At 38.6% G+C, this 20,485-nt stretch overlaps 3 protein-coding genes, 1 non-coding gene and 2 pseudogenes across 6 annotated transcripts; 4 read left to right on the top strand and 2 right to left on the bottom strand.

Annotated features, from left to right (window-relative positions):
- Window positions 1-1,058: 1,058 nt before the first annotated feature.
- On the bottom strand, window positions 1,059-2,285 carry LOC147925139 (F-box/kelch-repeat protein At2g29830-like). Its single transcript, XM_087492499.1, has one exon. It carries the CDS (start codon window positions 2,247-2,249, stop codon window positions 1,059-1,061), a length of 1,191 nt encoding a protein of 396 aa, XP_087348625.1. The 5' UTR covers window positions 2,250-2,285.
- Window positions 2,286-3,135: 850 nt separating this feature from the next.
- On the top strand, window positions 3,136-3,242 carry LOC147925138 (small nucleolar RNA R71). Its single transcript, XR_015585549.1, has one exon. It is a non-coding gene; the product is annotated as a small nucleolar RNA R71 (small nucleolar RNA).
- Window positions 3,243-5,782: 2,540 nt separating this feature from the next.
- Window positions 5,783-8,042, top strand: LOC147925137 (cell division cycle 20.2, cofactor of APC complex-like; annotated as a pseudogene). Its single transcript, XR_015585190.1, has 3 exons — window positions 5,783-6,154; window positions 6,273-7,647; window positions 7,754-8,042. The product of XR_015585190.1 is annotated as a cell division cycle 20.2, cofactor of APC complex-like (transcript).
- Window positions 8,043-9,270: 1,228 nt separating this feature from the next.
- Window positions 9,271-10,497, bottom strand: LOC104753399 (F-box/kelch-repeat protein At2g29830-like). The gene has a single exon (XM_087492498.1). The coding sequence runs from the start codon at window positions 10,459-10,461 to the stop codon at window positions 9,271-9,273; it is 1,191 nt and encodes a 396-aa protein (XP_087348624.1). The 5' UTR covers window positions 10,462-10,497.
- A 1,281-nt stretch (window positions 10,498-11,778) lies between these two features.
- On the top strand, window positions 11,779-17,790 carry LOC104749901 (villin-1-like; annotated as a pseudogene). Its single transcript, XR_015584001.1, has 22 exons — window positions 11,779-11,924; window positions 12,339-12,414; window positions 12,515-12,614; window positions 12,727-12,795; window positions 12,891-13,124; window positions 13,378-13,555; window positions 13,643-13,775; window positions 13,878-14,043; window positions 14,203-14,353; window positions 14,452-14,540; window positions 14,611-14,769; window positions 14,879-14,947; window positions 15,039-15,240; window positions 15,342-15,470; window positions 15,591-15,744; window positions 15,861-15,871; window positions 15,970-16,110; window positions 16,296-16,421; window positions 16,565-16,627; window positions 16,806-17,019; window positions 17,244-17,410; window positions 17,498-17,790. The product of XR_015584001.1 is annotated as a villin-1-like (transcript).
- A 439-nt stretch (window positions 17,791-18,229) lies between these two features.
- LOC104749900 (presenilin-like protein At2g29900) lies at window positions 18,230-19,699 on the top strand. The gene has a single exon (XM_010471612.3). The coding sequence runs from the start codon at window positions 18,392-18,394 to the stop codon at window positions 19,610-19,612; it is 1,221 nt and encodes a 406-aa protein (XP_010469914.1). The 5' UTR covers window positions 18,230-18,391; the 3' UTR covers window positions 19,613-19,699.
- Window positions 19,700-20,485: the final 786 nt, after the last annotated feature.

Raw genomic sequence — 20,485 nt, 5'->3', positions numbered from 1 at the left:
CACAAACAAATAGTTGACCAAGAATTTTCGATACATTGGAAGCTAACTAAATAGCAGAAGCAAAAATTCAGAACGCAGTTGAACTGACATTGGTTTCTACTGAGACGAATCAGTAAGAACAGCAGCATCAGCAGATTGCTGAGAGGATCCTGAAGGTGCTGCAGACACAGAGTCGGCTGGTGGAACAGAGACTGAGCTTGGAGGAGGTTTTGGCGAACTAACTGATTTACTAGAACTCAGTCAATTTTGTATTTGTTAGACCTTGAGAACCAGAATCACAATCGTACCAAGATCAAACAATGTAGTTTCAAAATGTCCGTGAGAGGATTATATCGTCTTGATCAGCTGTTTTGAAAGCAAGATTACAGCCAGGTTAACAATCAGATTTGTCTTGCTTTTACATTGCTCTCATATACTTGAAGCACAGTGAGTATTTTTAAATTGACGTATAGCAAAGTATCATACAGACGATATTATCTTCTCTTTTTGTATATATGATCTATATATTGAACTTCAGCCTTCATCAGGACTCTCTACTTCTATTGTTAAAATCATAACCGCCAGTAAATTAAATCACTGTGTTCATCTTCATCTCTACCTATACCAAGATTTCAAATTAAATTGCTCATTTAGTAGAAGCAGATTAGGTTTCATTAGTGTATAAACTACTCTGGTTTCTTACAAAAAAAGTAGTTATATAACTAAAAGCAAACCGGAAGTAGTTAGTGAAAAAAGAAAACCCAAAATAAAGATGCATTCGAAGAAGTCAGTCTCGTAGTATTTTATTTGGTATATAGGCTAAAACAGTGGCCGACTCTACACATTGTGAACAAAGATTAAGAAGGACGAGTTACTTTCCAATGTGTCAAATCACACTTTCTGAGTCACTTTGCTTCATACTTGCTCCCGTGTATCAACAAGCTGCTCAAACTTCACCTGCAAGTTTATGAAAGCTTAACTAAGACTTGAGGCTCAAGAAAATGTCTGAAACATAAGAAACCATCACAGAAACATACCTGCAAAGTACTGCAAGAAACCATGCACCACGATATGAATCATCAAACCGTAACAGTTAGACAAATCTCAATGCAAGCCGAATGCAGGTCGTCTGTATACACAAGCGAGGTCGATTCCACATTCCCCCAAATCTGACCTCCTTGACGTGTTTCCAACGCAATCTCTACACAACAAACATCATGTACTCTCCCGTGATAGCCGCCCAAAATCAACAACTTGCCACCAAAATTCACCATCTTAGACCAATGATCATAACTGTGCATAGGCAATTGAGAAGTGGATACGCCCATCAGAGGTCTCCAAACCAACTCATTCGGATAATATACCACTATTGGATGTCCAAGAGAAAGCGTAAGATCAAGGCAATACAACAAATCTCTAACCGCACAAGAAAACGGGCGCCAAAGTCTCTTAAGTTGACTTTCAAGTCCCCATGACTGCCATAGACCTTGCCTTGGTTCGTAAGCCAAACAACTCAGATGATCCAAAATGAAGATTCTCCCCTGCATCACCACAGACGTACCAAATATTCCACTCGCACTAGCATCGTTAGGGCATTGACTAGGCACAGTCTCCCAAATCTCAAGCTCTACATCGAACACTTCGATCCAGTCATCATCTTGTTTCTTGCGACCACCGATTACATAAATCTTTCCGTCGATCACTCCGGCGGCTGCATAGAAACGAGCCCTTTGCATATTTGGGAGATAACGCCACGTATTGAATCTGCAATCGATGACAATAGCATCCGTTAAGGGTTGCAAAAAGCCGACGTAACCACCCACTACGTAAATCTTGTGTCCGATTGTGACGGCAGCAGATCCAGGAAACGTGGGAGGAAATGAAGAATATATTCTGATAAATCGTGAAGACATGTTGCTACGATGAAGAATGAACCAGCGTCGGGTATCAAGTGCTGGGAGCGAGATCAATGCATAAAGAACCGATTCGGTGACACCGTGGCGCAAGCGAGTTAGGAAGAGCTGTTGCGAAGCGATTAGTTGACGAAAGGCTCTGCATACGTGAGTTAGCTTCAGGTAATAACATATTGGCACGCGAGCGACGATGATCTCCATGACACCTTTAGGAAGTTCTTGAGTAACAGGAGCAAGATTCACTTCTACAACTTCTTGAGGATTCTCGTTTTGATTCACTTCTTCTTCTTCTTCTTGAGGATTCTTGTATGGATCACCGCCATTGGAGCCGCCGGAAAGTTCAGAGATCACAACCATCGCCGTGTGACGTTGTAGCAGCAACGAATTAACTGAAAGTGATGAGACTAATTCAATTTGTTTTCTTTCTACAATAATGTTGTTGTTGTGTATGGTATTTATATTAATGACGTTTAATTAGTTTTTTTTTTTAATTCCAAAATAGATAATTTGTAATTAAATCATTTTTCTTCTTCTTAATTAATCAAAGCACTTCCAATTGTTGAAATAAAATTTTATTATTTTTGTTTTCAACTATATAATTAATCTCAACTGCTAGCAAGTGAAGATCCCAACTGCTGGTTGGTGAAAGACGGTGCTTGCTGAGTGCTTGTATATGCCTGCTGGTTCCCCCCCTTGGAAACGGTTTTGAGTGGGCACAAACTGTTTGCCTTGGAAGTTGTTTGAGAAGATTTTCTGATAACCCATCTGATTCTGAGCTCCTTGCTGCGGATACACCTGATCCTGAGGATTCTCCACGTTGGTGCTTCTATAGGACAAATTCGGATGGCTTTTGTAGTTCGGGTTGAAACCCCTGTTCTGCACAAAACCTTGCCCACTCACATAATTAACCTCCATCGTTTCATCCTCTCCATCACAAATCTCCTGAGCTAGCGGCATGTCTCCGGTCTCATCGACAAAATGGACAGTTTTCTGGCTCCCCTTCAGAAGAAGGTTTACCTTGGCTGTCAACTCGTCGATCTTTTGCGTATCGACACTGTTGACCTTCACGGACCTGTCATACTCAGGAGCCTTGTTTCTGGAGCTTGCAGCTAGGTTCTCAATCAACTGATATGCTCCTTCCTTAAACTTTGTCATAAAATCCCCATTGCTGGCCGAGTTGAGAGCGTTTCTGTAGTCCCAGTTAACTCCATCATAGAAAATGCCCAGAATCTGTTCATCACTGAATCCATGGTGCGGACACTCTCTACGGTACTCTTTGTACCTCTCCCAAGCCTCGCAGAAGGCTTCTCCAGTGTGCTGTTGGAACGATGAAATCTTGTTCCTCAGGGCAGCGGTCTTAGCCTTGGTGTAGAAATGGTCCAGAAACGCAGATCTACACTGTTCCCATGATGTCAGAGACCCAGGTGGCAATGACTTCAGCCAACGTGAAGCTCTATCCGCAAGAGAGAAGGGAAAGAGCTTGCACTTCAGAAAGTCTGGCGGTATCCCATTTGAACCAGTGGTGCTACATATCTCCTCAAAATTTTCGATGTGGTCCATCGGAATCTCAGCTGGGAGAACGTGAAATAGGTGTTGCTTCACTAGAGAGATCATCTGTGGCTTGATCTAAAAATCTTGTCTCGGGATGGTGGGAGGAACAATCGCCGCTCGGTTGGTGTAGAACGCATGCGGGTTGTCCTTGTCCCCAATGGACGGTTGTGGCGGCGCGACTCTTTCGTGTTGAGCACGGAGCAACTGCCCCAACTGTTGTCGAAGTTGCTGCAACTCGGCAGCCATATCCTCATTGTTTCTATTGTCACCCATGTTGACGGATTGAAACTTTCTGTTCTTGCGGTTTGTTCTTTCTGCCAAAGAGAGCTCTGCGGCTGACAAAGCAACTAGTTTTTCGGTGTTGTTTCTTCTTGTAGATCTTCTTGGCATGCACCTGAAACACACGCAAAGAAGAAGCAGAAAGACAAATCAGTAAGGTCTTAGTCTAGTAATTTCGCCGAAAACCAAAGGTAAAAATTTGGTCCCCGGCAACGGCGCCAAAAACTTGATACACAGAGTTTTAAACCCTATTTTCCTACTGCAAGTGCACAGCAAAGAAGTAGTACTTAGGGGTCGAATCCCACGAAGACCAAGTTTTACTCTATGGTTCTATTGGTTCAATTTCAAGCGAAGACAATTCGAAGTTGGGTTTGTTTGGTAACAGTAACGCGATTAAAACGGTATAAAAAGGCAATAAGCAAAACACTAGATCATGGGTAATTCTCGGGAATTTCAGAGATAGCAACTAAACAACTATTCAGGGCATAGATTAAGTACCAGTCTAGAACTCAAACATAAATATAAACTGATCCACTGTCGTGATATCAATAACTCTATCTGATCGATTCTGTGCGGAAACGCGGAGCACGTGCTCAGACATCCGGAGCACATGCTCGGCAGTCCATAAACCCTAAACTGTCGTTTGAGCCCAGAATCACAGACAAGCATTAAAGAACAGGAATGATAAGTTCACAAATCACCTACACATCAACTTTCGCAGGTCTAGGATAATTTGCCCACTAATGTCTTTTCTAGCAACCTATTACACTTTTGATGAATAGATAAACCTAGAATCATAGATTGGGTGATCAAATCAACCTAAGCATTAAGTCTAACAATAGTGAAGACAATCGATTATATAAAGCCCTATTTGTGTTCTGTTGCAAACCCATGAAACCCCTTTTGAAACCCCTAATCTAGCAAAGAAAACTACTCAGACATAGAGAAATGAATCATAGCAAAAGATGAGAAATTCAATGACAGAAAAATAAAAAAGGGTTCAGAGAATGCTTCACAAGGTAGCCGCTCTTCTCCCTCTCTCAAAAACGTCGCTCAAAAACCAAAAGAAAAGGTATATTATCTCTCCTAAAAACCCTAGGTTAAATAGCATACAAGTAGAGAAAAATAAGGAAAGCTTCCAAATTCAAATCTCCCTATTAAAAAGCGATTTCAGCCCTCTTTCTCTCACAAAGGATCGCCTAAAATAAGGGGAATTAGGCAGGGAATCGGCGCCTAGATGCTTGCCACGTGTCGTCATGAAACCGTAGAGTTGGGAGCATGTGCTCGGAAATCGGGAGCATGTGCTCCTGGGTTTAAAATCAGCTTTTCTGCTCCAATTCAACTCCTTTCTGCTCCGATTGCTTCTGCTGTTCCAATCCTTGCTTTTAGCTTCCTAGCCTCTTATTATAACCTGAAAAGGACTCAAACAATTACAAAACTATCAAATAAACGGGGTCAAAGTGAGTCAAAACCGTAACATATCAGCCATCCCACCTATGATCACACCTTTGGAAGTAGAAGCTGAAGCACTAAAGCTGGCAGTTCTCCATCTTAGCAAGTTGGGTTATAACAATGTTTTGTTTTGTGGAGATGCAGAAACCCTGTATAAAAATGCAGCTCATATCTCCCAATGCAAGCACAAGAAGCAACAACGAAACCACTCTATCATTGCAACCCAGTTGAAAGATATTGAGAACATTGGTCTTTCATCCAAATCTATAACTTTTGTTAAAATTTCCCGGTCTGTAAATTATGTAGCTGATAGTCTAGCTAAAGATGCTAGGATAAGAAAATCTGATTTTGTAATATCATGGAATATTGTAAACTAATCTTTGTGAAATACAAAGTTATGTTGCCGACAAAAAATACAAAGTTATGTTGCCGCCAAGAAAAAAAAAATGTATAGAAATAACGACGATACGGGAATCAAACCAACAAGTGATATGTAAACCGAATTAAACCACAATTAAATTTAAAACAAATATAAACCGGAAATAACCGACCAATTTTAAAAAAGAAAGGCTTTAAAGTGGTATAGAAATAACGATACGTGATCGATCGATCACACAGCGATTGCCGTGAGTTTCCTTCTTCTTCTATCTGCCGTCTTAATCACTTCTCTCCTCAGTCAGTCCTCATCAAATCACCTCTCTCTGGCTCTCTCTCTTTTCTCTCTATCAATCCAATTTTTACTTAACGTTTCATTCTCTCTGCAGGATTAGTTTAGTTTACTAATTCGACTAGTTTGGTTTGGTTTCGTTTCTATTTTTTTAGATCTTCTCTTCTAACCCTTAAACCAATACATTCACTGCTGTTGTTTCTCTTTTGTGATTTTTGGAATAATGGATACATGAGGTTCTTCCTACTTGAAGGCAATGGCTCGATGCCCAATTCAGCGATCCTTTCTCCCTAGAGATTCCTCCAAAGAAAACGTAAGTGTTGTTAAAAAAAATTAGGGTTTCGATTTTTTTGTCGCTTTGTTCTGTTCTTCGGGATTTTAGGGTTTCAATTGATTGATTTTGTTTTTGTTTTTTTTGTTAATGTGTGTAGCTTGACAGATTCATTCCGAATAGATCAGCCATGGATTTTGACTTTGCCTACTCGCAGCTAATGGAAAGACCACCAAACCGGAACGATGATCATCAGGCAACAAAGGTAAGCTCACCATCGAGAGAAGCTTATAAGAAACGGTTGGCTGAGGCTATGAATCTCAATCGCACTCGTATTCTTGCTTTTAGGAACAGACCACAAACTCCAACTCCAGTGGCAACTCTTCTTCACTCTGCTTCTTCTTCTTCTTCGCTTTACCAACAGCAGTGTAAGCCGCCTCCTAGACACATCCCTAAGACTTGCGAGAGAATGTTGGATGCCCCTGACTTGGCCGATGACTTTGATCTCAACCTGCTTGACTGGGGCAGTGATAACGTTCTAGCCATAGCATTGCATCATACTGTTTATCTCTGGGATGCTTCTAAGGGTTCTACTACTGAGCTTGTCACTGTTGATGAAGATACGGGACCTGTCACTAGTATCAACTGGGCAGCAGATGGTCGTTGTCTTGCTGTTGGGCTTAACAGCTCTCAAGTCCACTTATGGGATTGTGCTGATTGTCGTAGAGTGAGAACGTTGGAGTGTGGTCACGAGTCTAGAGTAGGATCATTGGCATGGAACGATCACATCTTGACAACGGGAGGAGCGGATGGGAAGATCATCAACAACGACGTACGCGTTAGTTCACACGTTGTCAATACGTACAAGGGTCACACGTTAGAAGTTTGTGGGTTGAAGTGGTCAGGATCTGGACAGCACTTAGCCAGTGGTGGCAACGAAAATGTGGTTAATATATGGGACCGTTCTGGTAGTACTCAGCGGCTGCACAGGCTTGTATAGCACACATCTGCAGTTAAAGCTCTTGCTTGGTGCCCTTTCCAAACGAGGTTGCTTGCAACTGGTGGCGGTGGGAGAGATGGGAGAATAAAGTTCTGGAATACTAGGACAGGAGCTTGCTTGAACACGGTAGAAACTGGCTCTCAAGTTTCTTCTTTGTTATGGAGCAACAAGGAAAGAGAGTTGCTTAGCTCACATGGGTTTACTCAGAACCAGCTTACACTTTGGAAGTACCCATCTATGGTGAAAATGACTGAGCTCAATGGGCACACATCACGAGTTCTATATACGGCCATGAGTCCGAATGGTTGTACTGTAGCTTCTGCAGGAGCAGATGAGAGACTGATGTTTTGGAATGTATTTGGAGTACCAGAGGATGCCAAAAAATCTGCTCCAAAAAAAGTAGTAGTACCTGAGGCATTTTCTCATGTGAACCGTATTCGCTGAAGTTGGTGGAGCGCTTGTACAAATCGAAGGCTTACCTCCTTCTGTTTCTGTGGACATGTCTACTGCATTCCTTTCTAAATCTAAGCTCGGTGTATGTCTCCTCAACCTTTTTTGTTATTTGACAGTTTCTGAAAGGTTTCATAGAATGGGATTAGAGAGAGAGGGATGATTGTGAAATGGAAATGATATACTTTCAGGAGTTGGAGGTAACGTCGAGATTATTAGGCGAGAGAGGACGTTATAAAGGAACACTTGTTGTTGTGAGAAACAAGAGGACCGGTGAGGTTATAGCAGAAGGTCGACATTCTTTGTTTGGCAGACAAGCTAGTAAGCTCTGAGGTCGAATCTTACTGTTATGTCTATTCAGTGATAAGGTTATGTTTCTTTCACCGTTGTCTGTTTTCTGGTTGTGTAATCTTAAACCTTTGTAAATAGCTTTATAAAGATGATACCGAACCACCATTCAGTAAATTTGATATTTTGTGATGATCATAATGGTAAAATCTCTCTCATCAATCCAAAATTCAAAAGCTGTGATTTAGGTAGGTATTACAAGAAGGTCCAAGAGAGAAACTGTTATCTTTAAAGTAAACATTAAAGTTATCAAAATTAACACCTGCTGTAACAATTCTATTATCTTCCATCATATAATGTAACACAAACAAATAGTTGACCAAGAATTTTCGATACATTGGAAGCTAACTAAATAGCAGAAGCAAAAATTCAGAACGCAGTTGAACTGACATTGGTTTCTACTGAGACGAATCAGTAAGAACAGCAGCATCAGCAGATTGCTGAGAGGATCCTGAAGGTGCTGCAGACACAGAGTCGGCTGGTGGAACAGAGACTGAGCTTGGAGGAGGTTTTGGCGAACTAACTGATTTACTAGAACTCAGTCAATTTTGTATTTGTTAGACCTTGAGAACCAGAATCACAATCGTACCAAGATCAAACAATGTAGTTTCAAAATGTCCGTGAGAGGATTATATCGTCTTGATCAGCTGTTTTGAAAGCAAGATTACAGCCAGGTTAACAATCAGATTTGTCTTGCTTTTACATTGCTCTCATATACTTGAAGCACAGTGAGTATTTTTAAATTGACGTATAGCAAAGTATCATACAGACGATATTATCTTCTCTTTTTGTATATATGATCTATATATTGAACTTCAGCCTTCATCAGGACTCTCTACTTCTATTGTTAAAATCATAACCGCCAGTAAATTAAATCACTGTGTTCATCTTCATCTCTACCTATACCAAGATTTCAAATTAAATTGCTCATTTAGTAGAAGCAGATTAGGTTTCATTAGTGTATAAACTACTCTGGTTTCTTACAAAAAAAGTAGTTATATAACTAAAAGCAAACCGGAAGTAGTTAGTGAAAAAAGAAAACCCAAAATAAAGATGCATTCGAAGAAGTCAGTCTCGTAGTATTTTATTTGGTATATAGGCTAAAACAGTGGCCGACTCTACACATTGTGAACAAAGATTAAGAAGGACGAGTTACTTTCCAATGTGTCAAATCACACTTTCTGAGTCACTTTGCTTCATACTTGCTCCCGTGTATCAACAAGCTGCTCAAACTTCACCTGCAAGTTTATGAAAGCTTAACTAAGACTTGAGGCTCAAGAAAATGTCTGAAACATAAGAAACCATCACAGAAACATACCTGCAAAGTACTGCAAGAAACCATGCACCACGATATGAATCATCAAACCGTAACAGTTAGACAAATCTCAATGCAAGCCGAATGCAGGTCGTCTGTATACACAAGCGAGGTCGATTCCACATTCCCCCAAATCTGACCTCCTTGACGTGTTTCCAACGCAATCTCTACACAACAAACATCATGTACTCTCCCGTGATAGCCGCCCAAAATCAACAACTTGCCACCAAAATTCACCATCTTAGACCAATGATCATAACTGTGCATAGGCAATTGAGAAGTGGATACGCCCATCAGAGGTCTCCAAACCAACTCATTCGGATAATATACCACTATTGGATGTCCAAGAGAAAGCGTAAGATCAAGGCAATACAACAAATCTCTAACCGCACAAGAAAACGGGCGCCAAAGTCTCTTAAGTTGACTTTCAAGTCCCCATGACTGCCATAGACCTTGCCTTGGTTCGTAAGCCAAACAACTCAGATGATCCAAAATGAAGATTCTCCCCTGCATCACCACAGACGTACCAAATATTCCACTCGCACTAGCATCGTTAGGGCATTGACTAGGCACAGTCTCCCAAATCTCAAGCTCTACATCGAACACTTCGATCCAGTCATCATCTTGTTTCTTGCGACCACCGATTACATAAATCTTTCCGTCGATCACTCCGGCGGCTGCATAGAAACGAGCCCTTTGCATATTTGGGAGATAACGCCACGTATTGAATCTGCAATCGATGACAATAGCATCCGTTAAGGGTTGCAAAAAGCCGACGTAACCACCCACTACGTAAATCTTGTGTCCGATTGTGACGGCAGCAGATCCAGGAAACGTGGGAGGAAATGAAGAATATATTCTGATAAATCGTGAAGACATGTTGCTACGATGAAGAATGAACCAGCGTCGGGTATCAAGTGCTGGGAGCGAGATCAATGCATAAAGAACCGATTCGGTGACACCGTGGCGCAAGCGAGTTAGGAAGAGCTGTTGCGAAGCGATTAGTTGACGAAAGGCTCTGCATACGTGAGTTAGCTTCAGGTAATAACATATTGGCACGCGAGCGACGATGATCTCCATGACACCTTTAGGAAGTTCTTGAGTAACAGGAGCAAGATTCACTTCTACAACTTCTTGAGGATTCTCGTTTTGATTCACTTCTTCTTCTTCTTCTTGAGGATTCTTGTATGGATCACCGCCATTGGAGCCGCCGGAAAGTTCAGAGATCACAACCATCGCCGTGTGACGTTGTAGCAGCAACGAATTAACTGAAAGTGATGAGACTAATTCAATTTGTTTTCTTTCTACAATAATGTTGTTGTTGTGTATGGTATTTATATTAATGACGTTTAATTAGTTTTTTTTTTAATTCCAAAATAGATAATTTGTAATTAAATCATTTTTCTTCTTCTTAATTAATCAAAGCACTTCCAATTGTTGAAATAAAATTTTATTATTTTTGTTTTCAACTATATAATTAGCAAATGTGTCTTTTTTTTCCTTCAAATTTTTTCTTGTAAGACTGGTGTCTAATTTTTTTTGGTATTTTTATTTAGAAATAAATTCAGCGATGGAAAAATAGAAAAAAAAAAAAATTACGCCCAAACGTCACTCAAGTACTGTTTCTCACATTTTTTTTTTTTGTTTTGTTTTTGTTGGTTCTACTTAATTAATTAGAAACCATGCTTTATCTTTCAAATGTCAAATGACATATTCACCAATTGGAATTGCTTTGAATAAGTAATGATTGATTCTGAGAGAACATTTTCCTAATTTGAATATTCGATTCTAAGGATGGTGGGTTAATAAATCCAGTTTTCTCAATAGATGTTAACTCTATTGCATTACAATGTCGATATATAGCTCTCGTCTTTTTCTTGTTTTTTCCTTTTAATCTAGTAGTCGGTTCGTTAAACAAAAAGATACTGAATTAAGCGCAAATAGCAACATCGAAACTATAGTATGGGAATAGCATTTCTAGAATATTAACTTATGCAGATAATAAGATACTAATTAATTAAGTTGTATAAAATGCTAGCTAGTTAACTTGTTATTATTACCAACGTCCTAAAGATAATCACAATGTCAATTATCGTTTTTGCCGTGTGGGGAATAACAAAAAAAATTGATACACACATTGTGTGTAAAATATAATACATATATAATAATGTTTTCAGTAAGTATATATATATATATATATACATTAATTTTGGTTGATTGTTTTTCAATGCAGTTATGGATATAAATTTTTTACTTTCTCAATAAAAGTTTATGTAACAAATTAATATTTAGATATAAATCTATGTAAAAGGATTTCTCATATAGATAATAATAATGATAAAATCATTCACACAAAGGAAAAGAAAAAAAAAAAAAAAAAAAAGGAAATGTCAGACAAAAAAAGGCGCCTTTTTTTGTTTTGTTTCTTTGAAATTGGACCCATAAAATGCTACTGTTTGCAGATCACAAAAGCAATAAGAGAAAAAAAAAAAAGAAAAAAGAAATTATTTCTTCATCCGTTTCCTTTTAGGTTTTGGCCACTCTCTCGTCGTCCTTTAATTGTTTTTTTTTTTTTTTTTTTTTTTTTTTTTGCGAAACTCTTTCTCTCTCTCACTCTTCTTCAGTTTTTTTTTCTTTTTTTTCTTCGCTACAGAATCAGGACGATCGGATCGAATCGGTGTTCGTGTGTTTTGATATCTGTAAGCAAGCATTCTCAGTTGATTCCGAGTAATTGTTGTGGTTCTTCCTTTTTCTTTGTTGCGTTTCAAATTCCATCTTTGGAGATTTTAGGCGGTTTGCTTTTTGTTATAGCGTTCTTATTATTATTCTGGGTTATGATTTTTTTGTTAGTACTCTACAGTCGAAAAAGCTGTATGGATCATCATCTTCCGACTAATTTTGAATTGTTGTTTTCTCTGTGGATAAATTAATTAATTATTTGAATCTGAGAAGACTACAATTTATATTAAAAAAAAAAAAAAAAAAGCGTAAATTAAATCTGGGAACAACGTTGTTTGTTGGTGGATTGAATGTTTCCTACTCTCTCTCTCCTCTTTTTGATTTTGATTAAAACTAAAGCGTTACTTTGGATTTTGTTTTTTTTTTTTTTACAGAGACGATGAAAAAACCAAAAATGTTTAGGCTAAGCAAAGACATTGATTCAGCATTTCAAGGTGTTGGAACTAAAAGGTATGTATGGCTTTGTTTATTAGATTAGATCCATCATAGACATCTTTATGTTTAAACCTTGTTTGTTTGGGGGGGGGGGGGGGGGGGGGGGGGTTAATAGTGGCTTGGAGATTTGGTGTGTTTACAATAACCAGCTCGTTTCTATCCCGAAGTCTTCTTTTGGAAAATTCCACTCTGGAAATGCATACCTTGTTCTCAGAGTAAGTACTAAGCTGTTTCTTTCACAAGTATATAATTGTTGAACTAGTGTGGTTGATTTTAACTTTTAGTTCTTGGAGTAAGATGTTTCTAACTTTCTATCATGTTGTGTAGACGGTTTTGCCTAAGGTCGGATCTCCCCAGTATGAAATTCACTATTGGCTGGGAAATGATGCAAATGAGGTTTTTTTTTTTTTTTGCTTAAAATTTTGTCTTTTGAAAATAACATTGAGTTTTTTTTTTTTATATTGTTTTTTAACCCTTTTTTCATCTTGAAGTTGGACTCAGTTTTGGCATCTGACAAAGCACTAGAGTTAGATGCAGCACTTGGATGTTGTACGGTGCAATACCGTGAAGTTCAAGGTCAAGAGACTGAGAAGTTTCTCTCTTATTTCAAACCTTGTATTATACCTGTTGAAGGCAAGTATTCCCCCAAAAATGGATTGGTTGGGGAGACGTACCAAGTCACCTTGCTAAGCTGCAAGGGAGATCACGTAGTTCGTGTTAAAGAGGTAATTATGTGTTTGGATTAGGAATCTTTGAACATTTTCTGGTGCATAGTTTATGATGTATCTTATTTATTCATTTGTGTGGACTTGTTGTTCTGTATGTGTCTTGACCTGTTTATGTCTGGATAAAGTTGCAGGCTGGGAGATATAGCTAAAACTTATGATTGATTCCCTTTTAAGTTTCTTTTCTTCGAGTCTAGTGTATATTCATTTAATCTGACTTTTATTGTTTTCCCTTGATTTGAATCTACATAAGGTGCCTTTTCTTCGGTCATCACTGAACCATGATGATGTGTTCATTCTCGATACTGCATCAAAAGTTTTTCTCTTTGCTGGTTGCAACTCAAGCACTCAGGAACAAGCTAAATCCCTTGAGGTTGTGCAATATATAAAGGATAACAAGCATGACGGAAGATGTGAGGTGGCCACTATTGGTAAGATTTTCCTCATTTTCAACTCCTTCTTTGAACGAAAGGAATGAAAGAATAGTAACAGCTAATCACTTCTCTGTTTTTTTGCAGAGGATGGAAAATTTTCAGGTGATTCAGACGCTGGTGAATTCTGGTCTTTCTTTGGTGGTTATGCTCCCATTCCCAAGCTTTCATCTTCTACCACCCAAGAACAGACTCAGGCGACATGTGCAGAATTGTTCTGGTGAGATGTGGTTTTATGGCGACATTACTCTGTTTTGAGGAGCTACTTAAATCTACAACCTGTTCCAGCATCATTAATCAACTAAAAATCTTTCATGAACAGGATAGATACCCGGGGAAATCTACATCCAACTGGAACAGGTTCTCTGGACAAAGATATTCTTGAAAAGAACAAATGCTACATGCTGGACTGTTACAGTGAAGTATTCGTTTGGATGGGACGAAACACATCACTTACAGAAAGGAAGACATGCATCTCATCCTCAGAAGTAAGTACTACTATTGGTAATATAATATGATTGATATGAAGCACATTTGTATATGACTCTGGAGTCTTAATCTGTCGCTTCACCTGTGTTTCTCTTAGTTTCTGCCAGAGCATCTGAAAGTCCATTATTATAATATGATTTAATTTTGCTATGCTCTAGGAATTTCTAAGAAAGGAGGGACGCTCAACTAGCACAAGTTTAGTACTTTTAACGGAAGGACTTGAAAATGCTAAATTCAGGTCATTTTTCAATGAGTGGCCTCAAACCGTGGAGTCTAGCCTTTACAATGAGGGTCGAGAAAAAATGGCAGGTCTGTTTCATATTGCTCTGGTTCTTAGAAAATGATACAAAAGTTGCTTAAGAAAACTACTGACATCAGATACTAAAATTATAAACACTTTTATGTAGCAATGTTCAAACAGAAAGGATATGATGTTGAGGAGCTTCCTGATGAAGAAGATGAACCTCCCTATGCAAACTGCCGGGGCACTCTGAAGGTACTTCATACCAAAACTGTCACATATCTGAGCATAAGCTTGATTAATGGGATTCTTTAACTAATTTCAGGTTTGGCGTGTAGATGGTGGTGATGAGGTCTCGCTTCTCTCCATTCCGGACCAGACAAAGCTATTCAACGGCGATTGCTATATTGTGCATTATAAATATGATTATAATGAAAGAACGGAACATCTATTATATGTATGGATAGGTTGTGAAAGCATACAGGTACGCAGGCTGTTGTCTTTGCTTTTTTTTTTTTTTTTTTGTCATTTCTTTTTTTGTCAATCATTTGTGAGTTGTTCCACTTCATTCTGTTTATTTAACTTCATTGCAGGAAGATAGAGATGATGCCATAACCAATGCTAGTGCCATTGTTGGTTCAATAAAGGGTGAATCTGTACTGGTTAGTTCCTAGCTCATTTGTTTGCTTTCCTTTCCTTTTGGATCAACACTGTGAACTTACTGACCGTTTTTATTCAACATTCTTCATCCAGTGTCACATACATCAGGGAACCTTCTCGTTTTTTCCCAATGTTCCAGTCCCTGGTTGTTTTTAAGGGCGGTTTGAGTAGACGGTACAAAACGTTTCTAGCAGAGAAGGCAGACAAAGTGGAAGAATATAATGAGAACAAGGCTTCTCTTTTCCGTGTTCAAGGAACAAGCCCAAGGAACATGCAAGCAATCCAAGTTGATCTAGTGGGTTCTTTAGTACTTTGTGCATTTCTGATTTGTTAAGATACCGTAATTCTTTGGCCATTCACGTATTATTAATCATATGAAAAATTGTCCCCCTTCAGGTAGCAACCTCCTTGAACTCATCCTACTCTTACATTTTACAATATGGAGCTTCTGCCTTCACTTGGATTGGAAAACTTTCATCAGACTCCGATCATGATGTTCTTGACAGAATGCTATATTTCCTTGATGTAAGTAACTTTAGCTCTCAGCTGCTGTTTACTAAGTCCATGTCATACATTTATTCTGGTTTATTAGGGTTATGTTCAGTATCACTAGCAACAAGTCTATTTCTTCGTTCCCATCTGCAGACATCTTGTCAACCCATATACATTAGGGAAGGAAATGAACCAGATACATTTTGGGATTTGCTTGGTGGGAAGTCAGAATACCCCAAAGAAAAGGAAATGAGAAAACAAATAGAAGAACCACATTTATTTACATGTTCGTGCAGTTCAGATAATGGTAAACATCTTTCAAATTTTTTTTATATCATCTTACATTATTGTTAGTTCTGCCATGGTTCAGCTATAAATAATGCCTAACACAAGTGGTCCATGACTTTTGGCTCTTCTGTTCAGATGTACTCAAGGTAACAATTCATCTGTGTATTGACGCGATCTTTTAAGTGATTAGAGATCAGCTGGGAATACTCTTATCTTATACCCACTCTGTGCATGAGATTTTCAGGTGAAAGAGATATATAATTTTGTGCAAGATGATTTAACTACTGAAGATGTATTACTGTTGGACTGCCAAAGTGAAGTATATGTTTGGATTGGATTAAACTCAAACATAAAGTCGAAGCAAGAAGCTCTTACTCTTGGTCTGGTAATTTTGCTCTTTATTTGGCCTTCCAAGTGCTATATTTGCTGTTTTTTGGTGGAACTGCAGCACAGACATTAAGCAGAGTTAGGCTGATACTTGGTAGAAATGGGATCATTTCCATACTCTGTGTTATGAAATATGGCTTCCTTTTTAATATTTCGTAGTCCATCCTACTTGTGAAATTGCAGAAATTCCTAGAGATGGATATTATGGAAGAAGGTTTAACCGTGAGGACTCCTGTATATGTTATCACAGAAGGCCATGAGCCACCATTTTTCACCCGTTTCTTTGAGTGGGTTCCTGAAAAGGCGAACGTAAGATATCTCTTCCCATCTTGATTGAAGTCACCTCAAACAGAGCGTTAGGATATTCCAAAATGTTTCGATAGTATTCGACTGAGTTTCAACTTTTGGGTTTTGGTGTACTTCCACTAATAATATGCATGGAAACATTGCAGATGCAAGGTAATTCATTTGAAAGGAAGCTTGCTAGTCTGAAAGGAAAGAAGACAATCACTAAGGTAAGTCACAGTCAAAAGAACTTGTTTACTTGAGATATGTTACAGTAATGACCTACAAAGCCAATGGACTTCTTGGAATGCGAGAGTAGTCCAACGTCTCTATTATTATGATCGTAAACAAGCCAAATATAAGAAAGATCAATGTGTTTTGAAGTAGCTACAACATTTGTGCTTTCAGAGACCTAGTGGAAGCCCTTGGAGATCACGCTCGAAGGATAATGCATCACGTGATTTACAAAGTCGATCTGTGAGCTCAAATGGATCAGAGCGAGGAGTATCACCTTGCTCCAGCGAAAAGATTTCGAGCTTGAGCTCTTCAGAAGACAGGACAAGCAGCAGTAACTCAACTCCAGTTGTCAAAAAGCTTTTCTCAGAATCTCTTTCTAGTGATGGTAAGGTTTCGTATGTCAACCTCTTCATTGAAGTTCTTAGTTATATGACTCGTAATTCGTAAGTATCAGAAAAGTATCACACAGCTTCGAGATCACTCAATTGATGAAAGCAGTGCAGAAACAACAAACTATGTCAATTTTCTTTACTATTAGATTCCTCAACTCGTAATGATTCCACTTAAGTTTGTCTCTAGAATCTAATATCAAAGCAATTTCCGATGCAGGATTGACGAGACAAGAGTCAAGCTCCAACTCAGACATTTCTAAAAAGAATCCACTCAATGGAATCAATCTTGATCTCAGTAGTCTAGAGTCACTTGCATATTCATATGAACAGCTTAGAGTTGATTCTCAGGAGCCAGTGAAAGATATAGATGCAACAAGAAGAGAGGTAAACCCTGCAATTCCATATAGAAATTCTAGTTCTATTATTTACAATCACATAAAACATTTCAATGCAATTTTATCTATCTCTCAGGCGTACTTAACAGAGAAAGAGTTCGAAGAGAGATTTGGAATGGCGAAATCTGACTTCTATGCACTTCCAAAATGGAAACAGAATAAACTCAAAATATCTCATCATCTTTTCTAACAAGCCCTTACCATAGAGAGTAAGATCTTTGGAGCAAAGTTGTGTGTTTTTACTAAAATGTAAACTGTAATGTTTTTATTGCTATGATCTCTGATTTGATACAAGATCACAATACCAAACAAAGAGACACCTAAATAATTGAGTAACTTTTAAATAATAATAACAATGGCTATGAAGTATGAACGTGTAACTTCTACTTGATCAAATTGGAACTAGCATGTATCTTTTACTTGATCAAATTGGATCTAGTTTGTGTGTGCTTCTCTTCAATAGCTCTGGTGAAAGGCTTCTTTTGGTTGGTTGGATTGTATGTACCCATATATCCAATTTATTTTCACATTCCACATCTTCTAATTGCTTTAGTTATTATGGTCTATGTTCCTTGGTCATCTTTTTGTTTTGCTTGTTTGAGGTGGCCAATGAAAGAGTACAATTTTTTTCAAAACCAAGAACCTAACTTATAAGAGCTTACCATTGGAGGAGTACAATTTTAATTAACAAATAAAAGGTTCTTATTTTATAAAAGTACACTTTTTAATACTAAAAAATGTAAGAACTCCAAAATATGAACCTACCAGTAAAGATGCTCTCATAACTTAAAAGCTTAAAAGTCGAACTGCAACCAAACGACGTCGTGTTGTAGAGTGAATTGAAGAAGCTCAGACAAAAAAAAATAAAAAATCTGAAAAAGGTATTAGCTTCTTCTTCGTCTGATCCTTCACCATCCTTAATCGAATTCGTCAATTTGACTTGCCAAAAGCTGAAACCTTTGGGTACCCAATGGATCGAAATCAAAGACCCAGAAGCATTATAGATTCATTAGGCGAAGAACTCATCGCAATCCTCACACCTGTCTCGATTTGTATGTTCACCGTTGTTCTACTTGTCTGTATCCTAAACTCCGACCCTTCTTCTTCCTCCTCCGCCTCTTTCTCCTCCATAGCCACAGAAGCTTACTCCGAGAGCGATTCAGATTCATCATGGGACAAATTCGTAGGTGCCTTTTTGAATTCACTCGTCTTCGTCGCTGCAATCACCGTTGCAACGTTCGTTCTCGTCCTTCTCTTTTACCTCAGATGTGTTAAATTCTTGAAATTTTACATGGGTTTCTCAGCCTTCATCGTTTTAGGGAACTTAGGTGGAGAAATCTTAGTTTTATTGATCGATCGTTTTAGATTCCCGATTGATTGCATCACGTTTCTGATACTTCTATTCAATTTCTCCGTCGTTGGTGTCTTCGCTGTGTTCATGTCCAAGTTTTCGATTTTGGTCACTCAAGGCTACTTGGTTTGGATTGGTGTTTTAGTTGCTTACTTCTTCACGTTATTGCCTGAATGGACTACTTGGGTTCTTCTCGTAGCTTTGGCACTTTATGACATTGCTGCTGTTCTTTTACCTGTTGGTCCGTTACGTCTTCTTGTGGAAATGGCTATATCTAGAGACGAAGATATCCCGGCTTTGGTTTACGAAGCACGGCCTGTGATTCGAAATGATTCACGTTTGGTTCAGAGGAGAGTTTGGAGAGAGCAGAGATCTAGCCAGAATGATAACAATGACGTTGAGAACAGGACTAATCGAAATGAAGTAGTAAGAGTGGTTGGATCAGCTGAAGTAGAAGAAGAACGTGTGGGTTCAAGTGAAAGAGCAGAGATATCTGTGCCGTTGATTGATCGAAGACCTGATCAGGCTGAGAATTCAGAGACGTTTCTTGAAGGGATTGGGTTGGGATCATCAGGTGCTATCAAGTTAGGACTTGGGGATTTCATCTTCTATAGTGTTTTGGTTGGAAGAGCTGCAATGTATGATCTGATGACGGTTTACGCTTGTTACTTGGCGATCATAGCCGGTTTGGGGATTACATTGATGCTATTGTCTGTGTATCAGAAGGCTTTACCAGCTCTTCCTGTATCGATCATGTTAGGAGTTGTGTTTTACTTTTTGGCGCGGTTATTACTTGAAGTTTTTGTTGTGCAATGTTCTTCAAACCTTGTGATGTTTTAAGAATATCTAAAGTGAAAGGGTGCTATTGATGTAAACTTGTAAGTACAGTTTCATTTGTTTCGTCAAAATAATTGGTTTTGATTGATCTATCATTGAATCATGAACATATGATCAAGTCTTTCTGCGACTGTTGCAACCCGGAGGACTAAGGAAGAGTTTGTGGAAGAAGAAGAGGTTTTGGATCATTGGACAGAGTGTTCATTGTGACCTGTGTGTGAAAGATGGGTAAACTGCCTTGCCCCTTTCATTGATATCCAAGGCTTTATATATAGCCGAATATGTTACAGAGATTCTCCTATATAGATGGGATACATATAGCAACATATATACAATCGTAGGTAAGTTGTTTTGAGAATATTCTTATATTCTATCAGTGTGAAATGTTTAACCATAAATAGTAGACCGCTGTCGATGCAGCCTCTGCCCAAAACCTTTGACTTTAACTGCTTTAACTCTTCTGACCTTATTAATAGTTTGTTAGATTCAATCTTTCTGCTACTCCGTTTTGCTGTGGTGTATATGTGCATGTCATGTGCCTTATGATGCCCTCGCTTTTGCAGTAAGAATCAAACTGCTGATTACAATACTCAAACCCGTTATCCATTCCAAGCTTCTTGACTTTCCTATCTGTCTGAACCTCAACCATCTTTTTCCTATCAACGAAGCTTTTGAATGCTTCATCCTTAGTTTTCAAGAAATCGATCGAGACCTTCTTTGAGTAATCATTTGTAAACGAGATAAAGTACTGAACGGATATAATCCTATCTTCCTTTTGTAACATGCTGGGCAGGACCAAAGCTTACTTTGTGAGTCTTCACGATAACACAGTCCTCAAAAAATTCCACACTGGTTACTTTGTTATCTCGAAAAACA

The sequence above is a fragment of the Camelina sativa genome, chromosome 16 (genome assembly GCF_030686135.1).
Source record: "Camelina sativa cultivar CO46 ecotype springtype chromosome 16, ASM3068613v1".
Lineage (NCBI taxonomy): Eukaryota > Viridiplantae > Streptophyta > Magnoliopsida > Brassicales > Brassicaceae > Camelina > Camelina sativa.
Note: the sequence above shows the minus strand (reverse complement) of the source record. Positions and strands in the feature narration are given on the sequence as shown.

Bases quoted from the DNA above. Each gene is read 5' to 3' on its own strand.
- LOC104753399 (XM_087492498.1), bottom strand. From the start codon at position 10,461: ATGGTTGTGATCTCTGAACTTTCCGGCGGCTCCAATGGCGGTGATCCA.
- LOC147925139 (XM_087492499.1), bottom strand. From the start codon at position 2,249: ATGGTTGTGATCTCTGAACTTTCCGGCGGCTCCAATGGCGGTGATCCA.
- LOC104749900 (XM_010471612.3), top strand. From the start codon at position 18,392: ATGGATCGAAATCAAAGACCCAGAAGCATTATAGATTCATTAGGCGAA.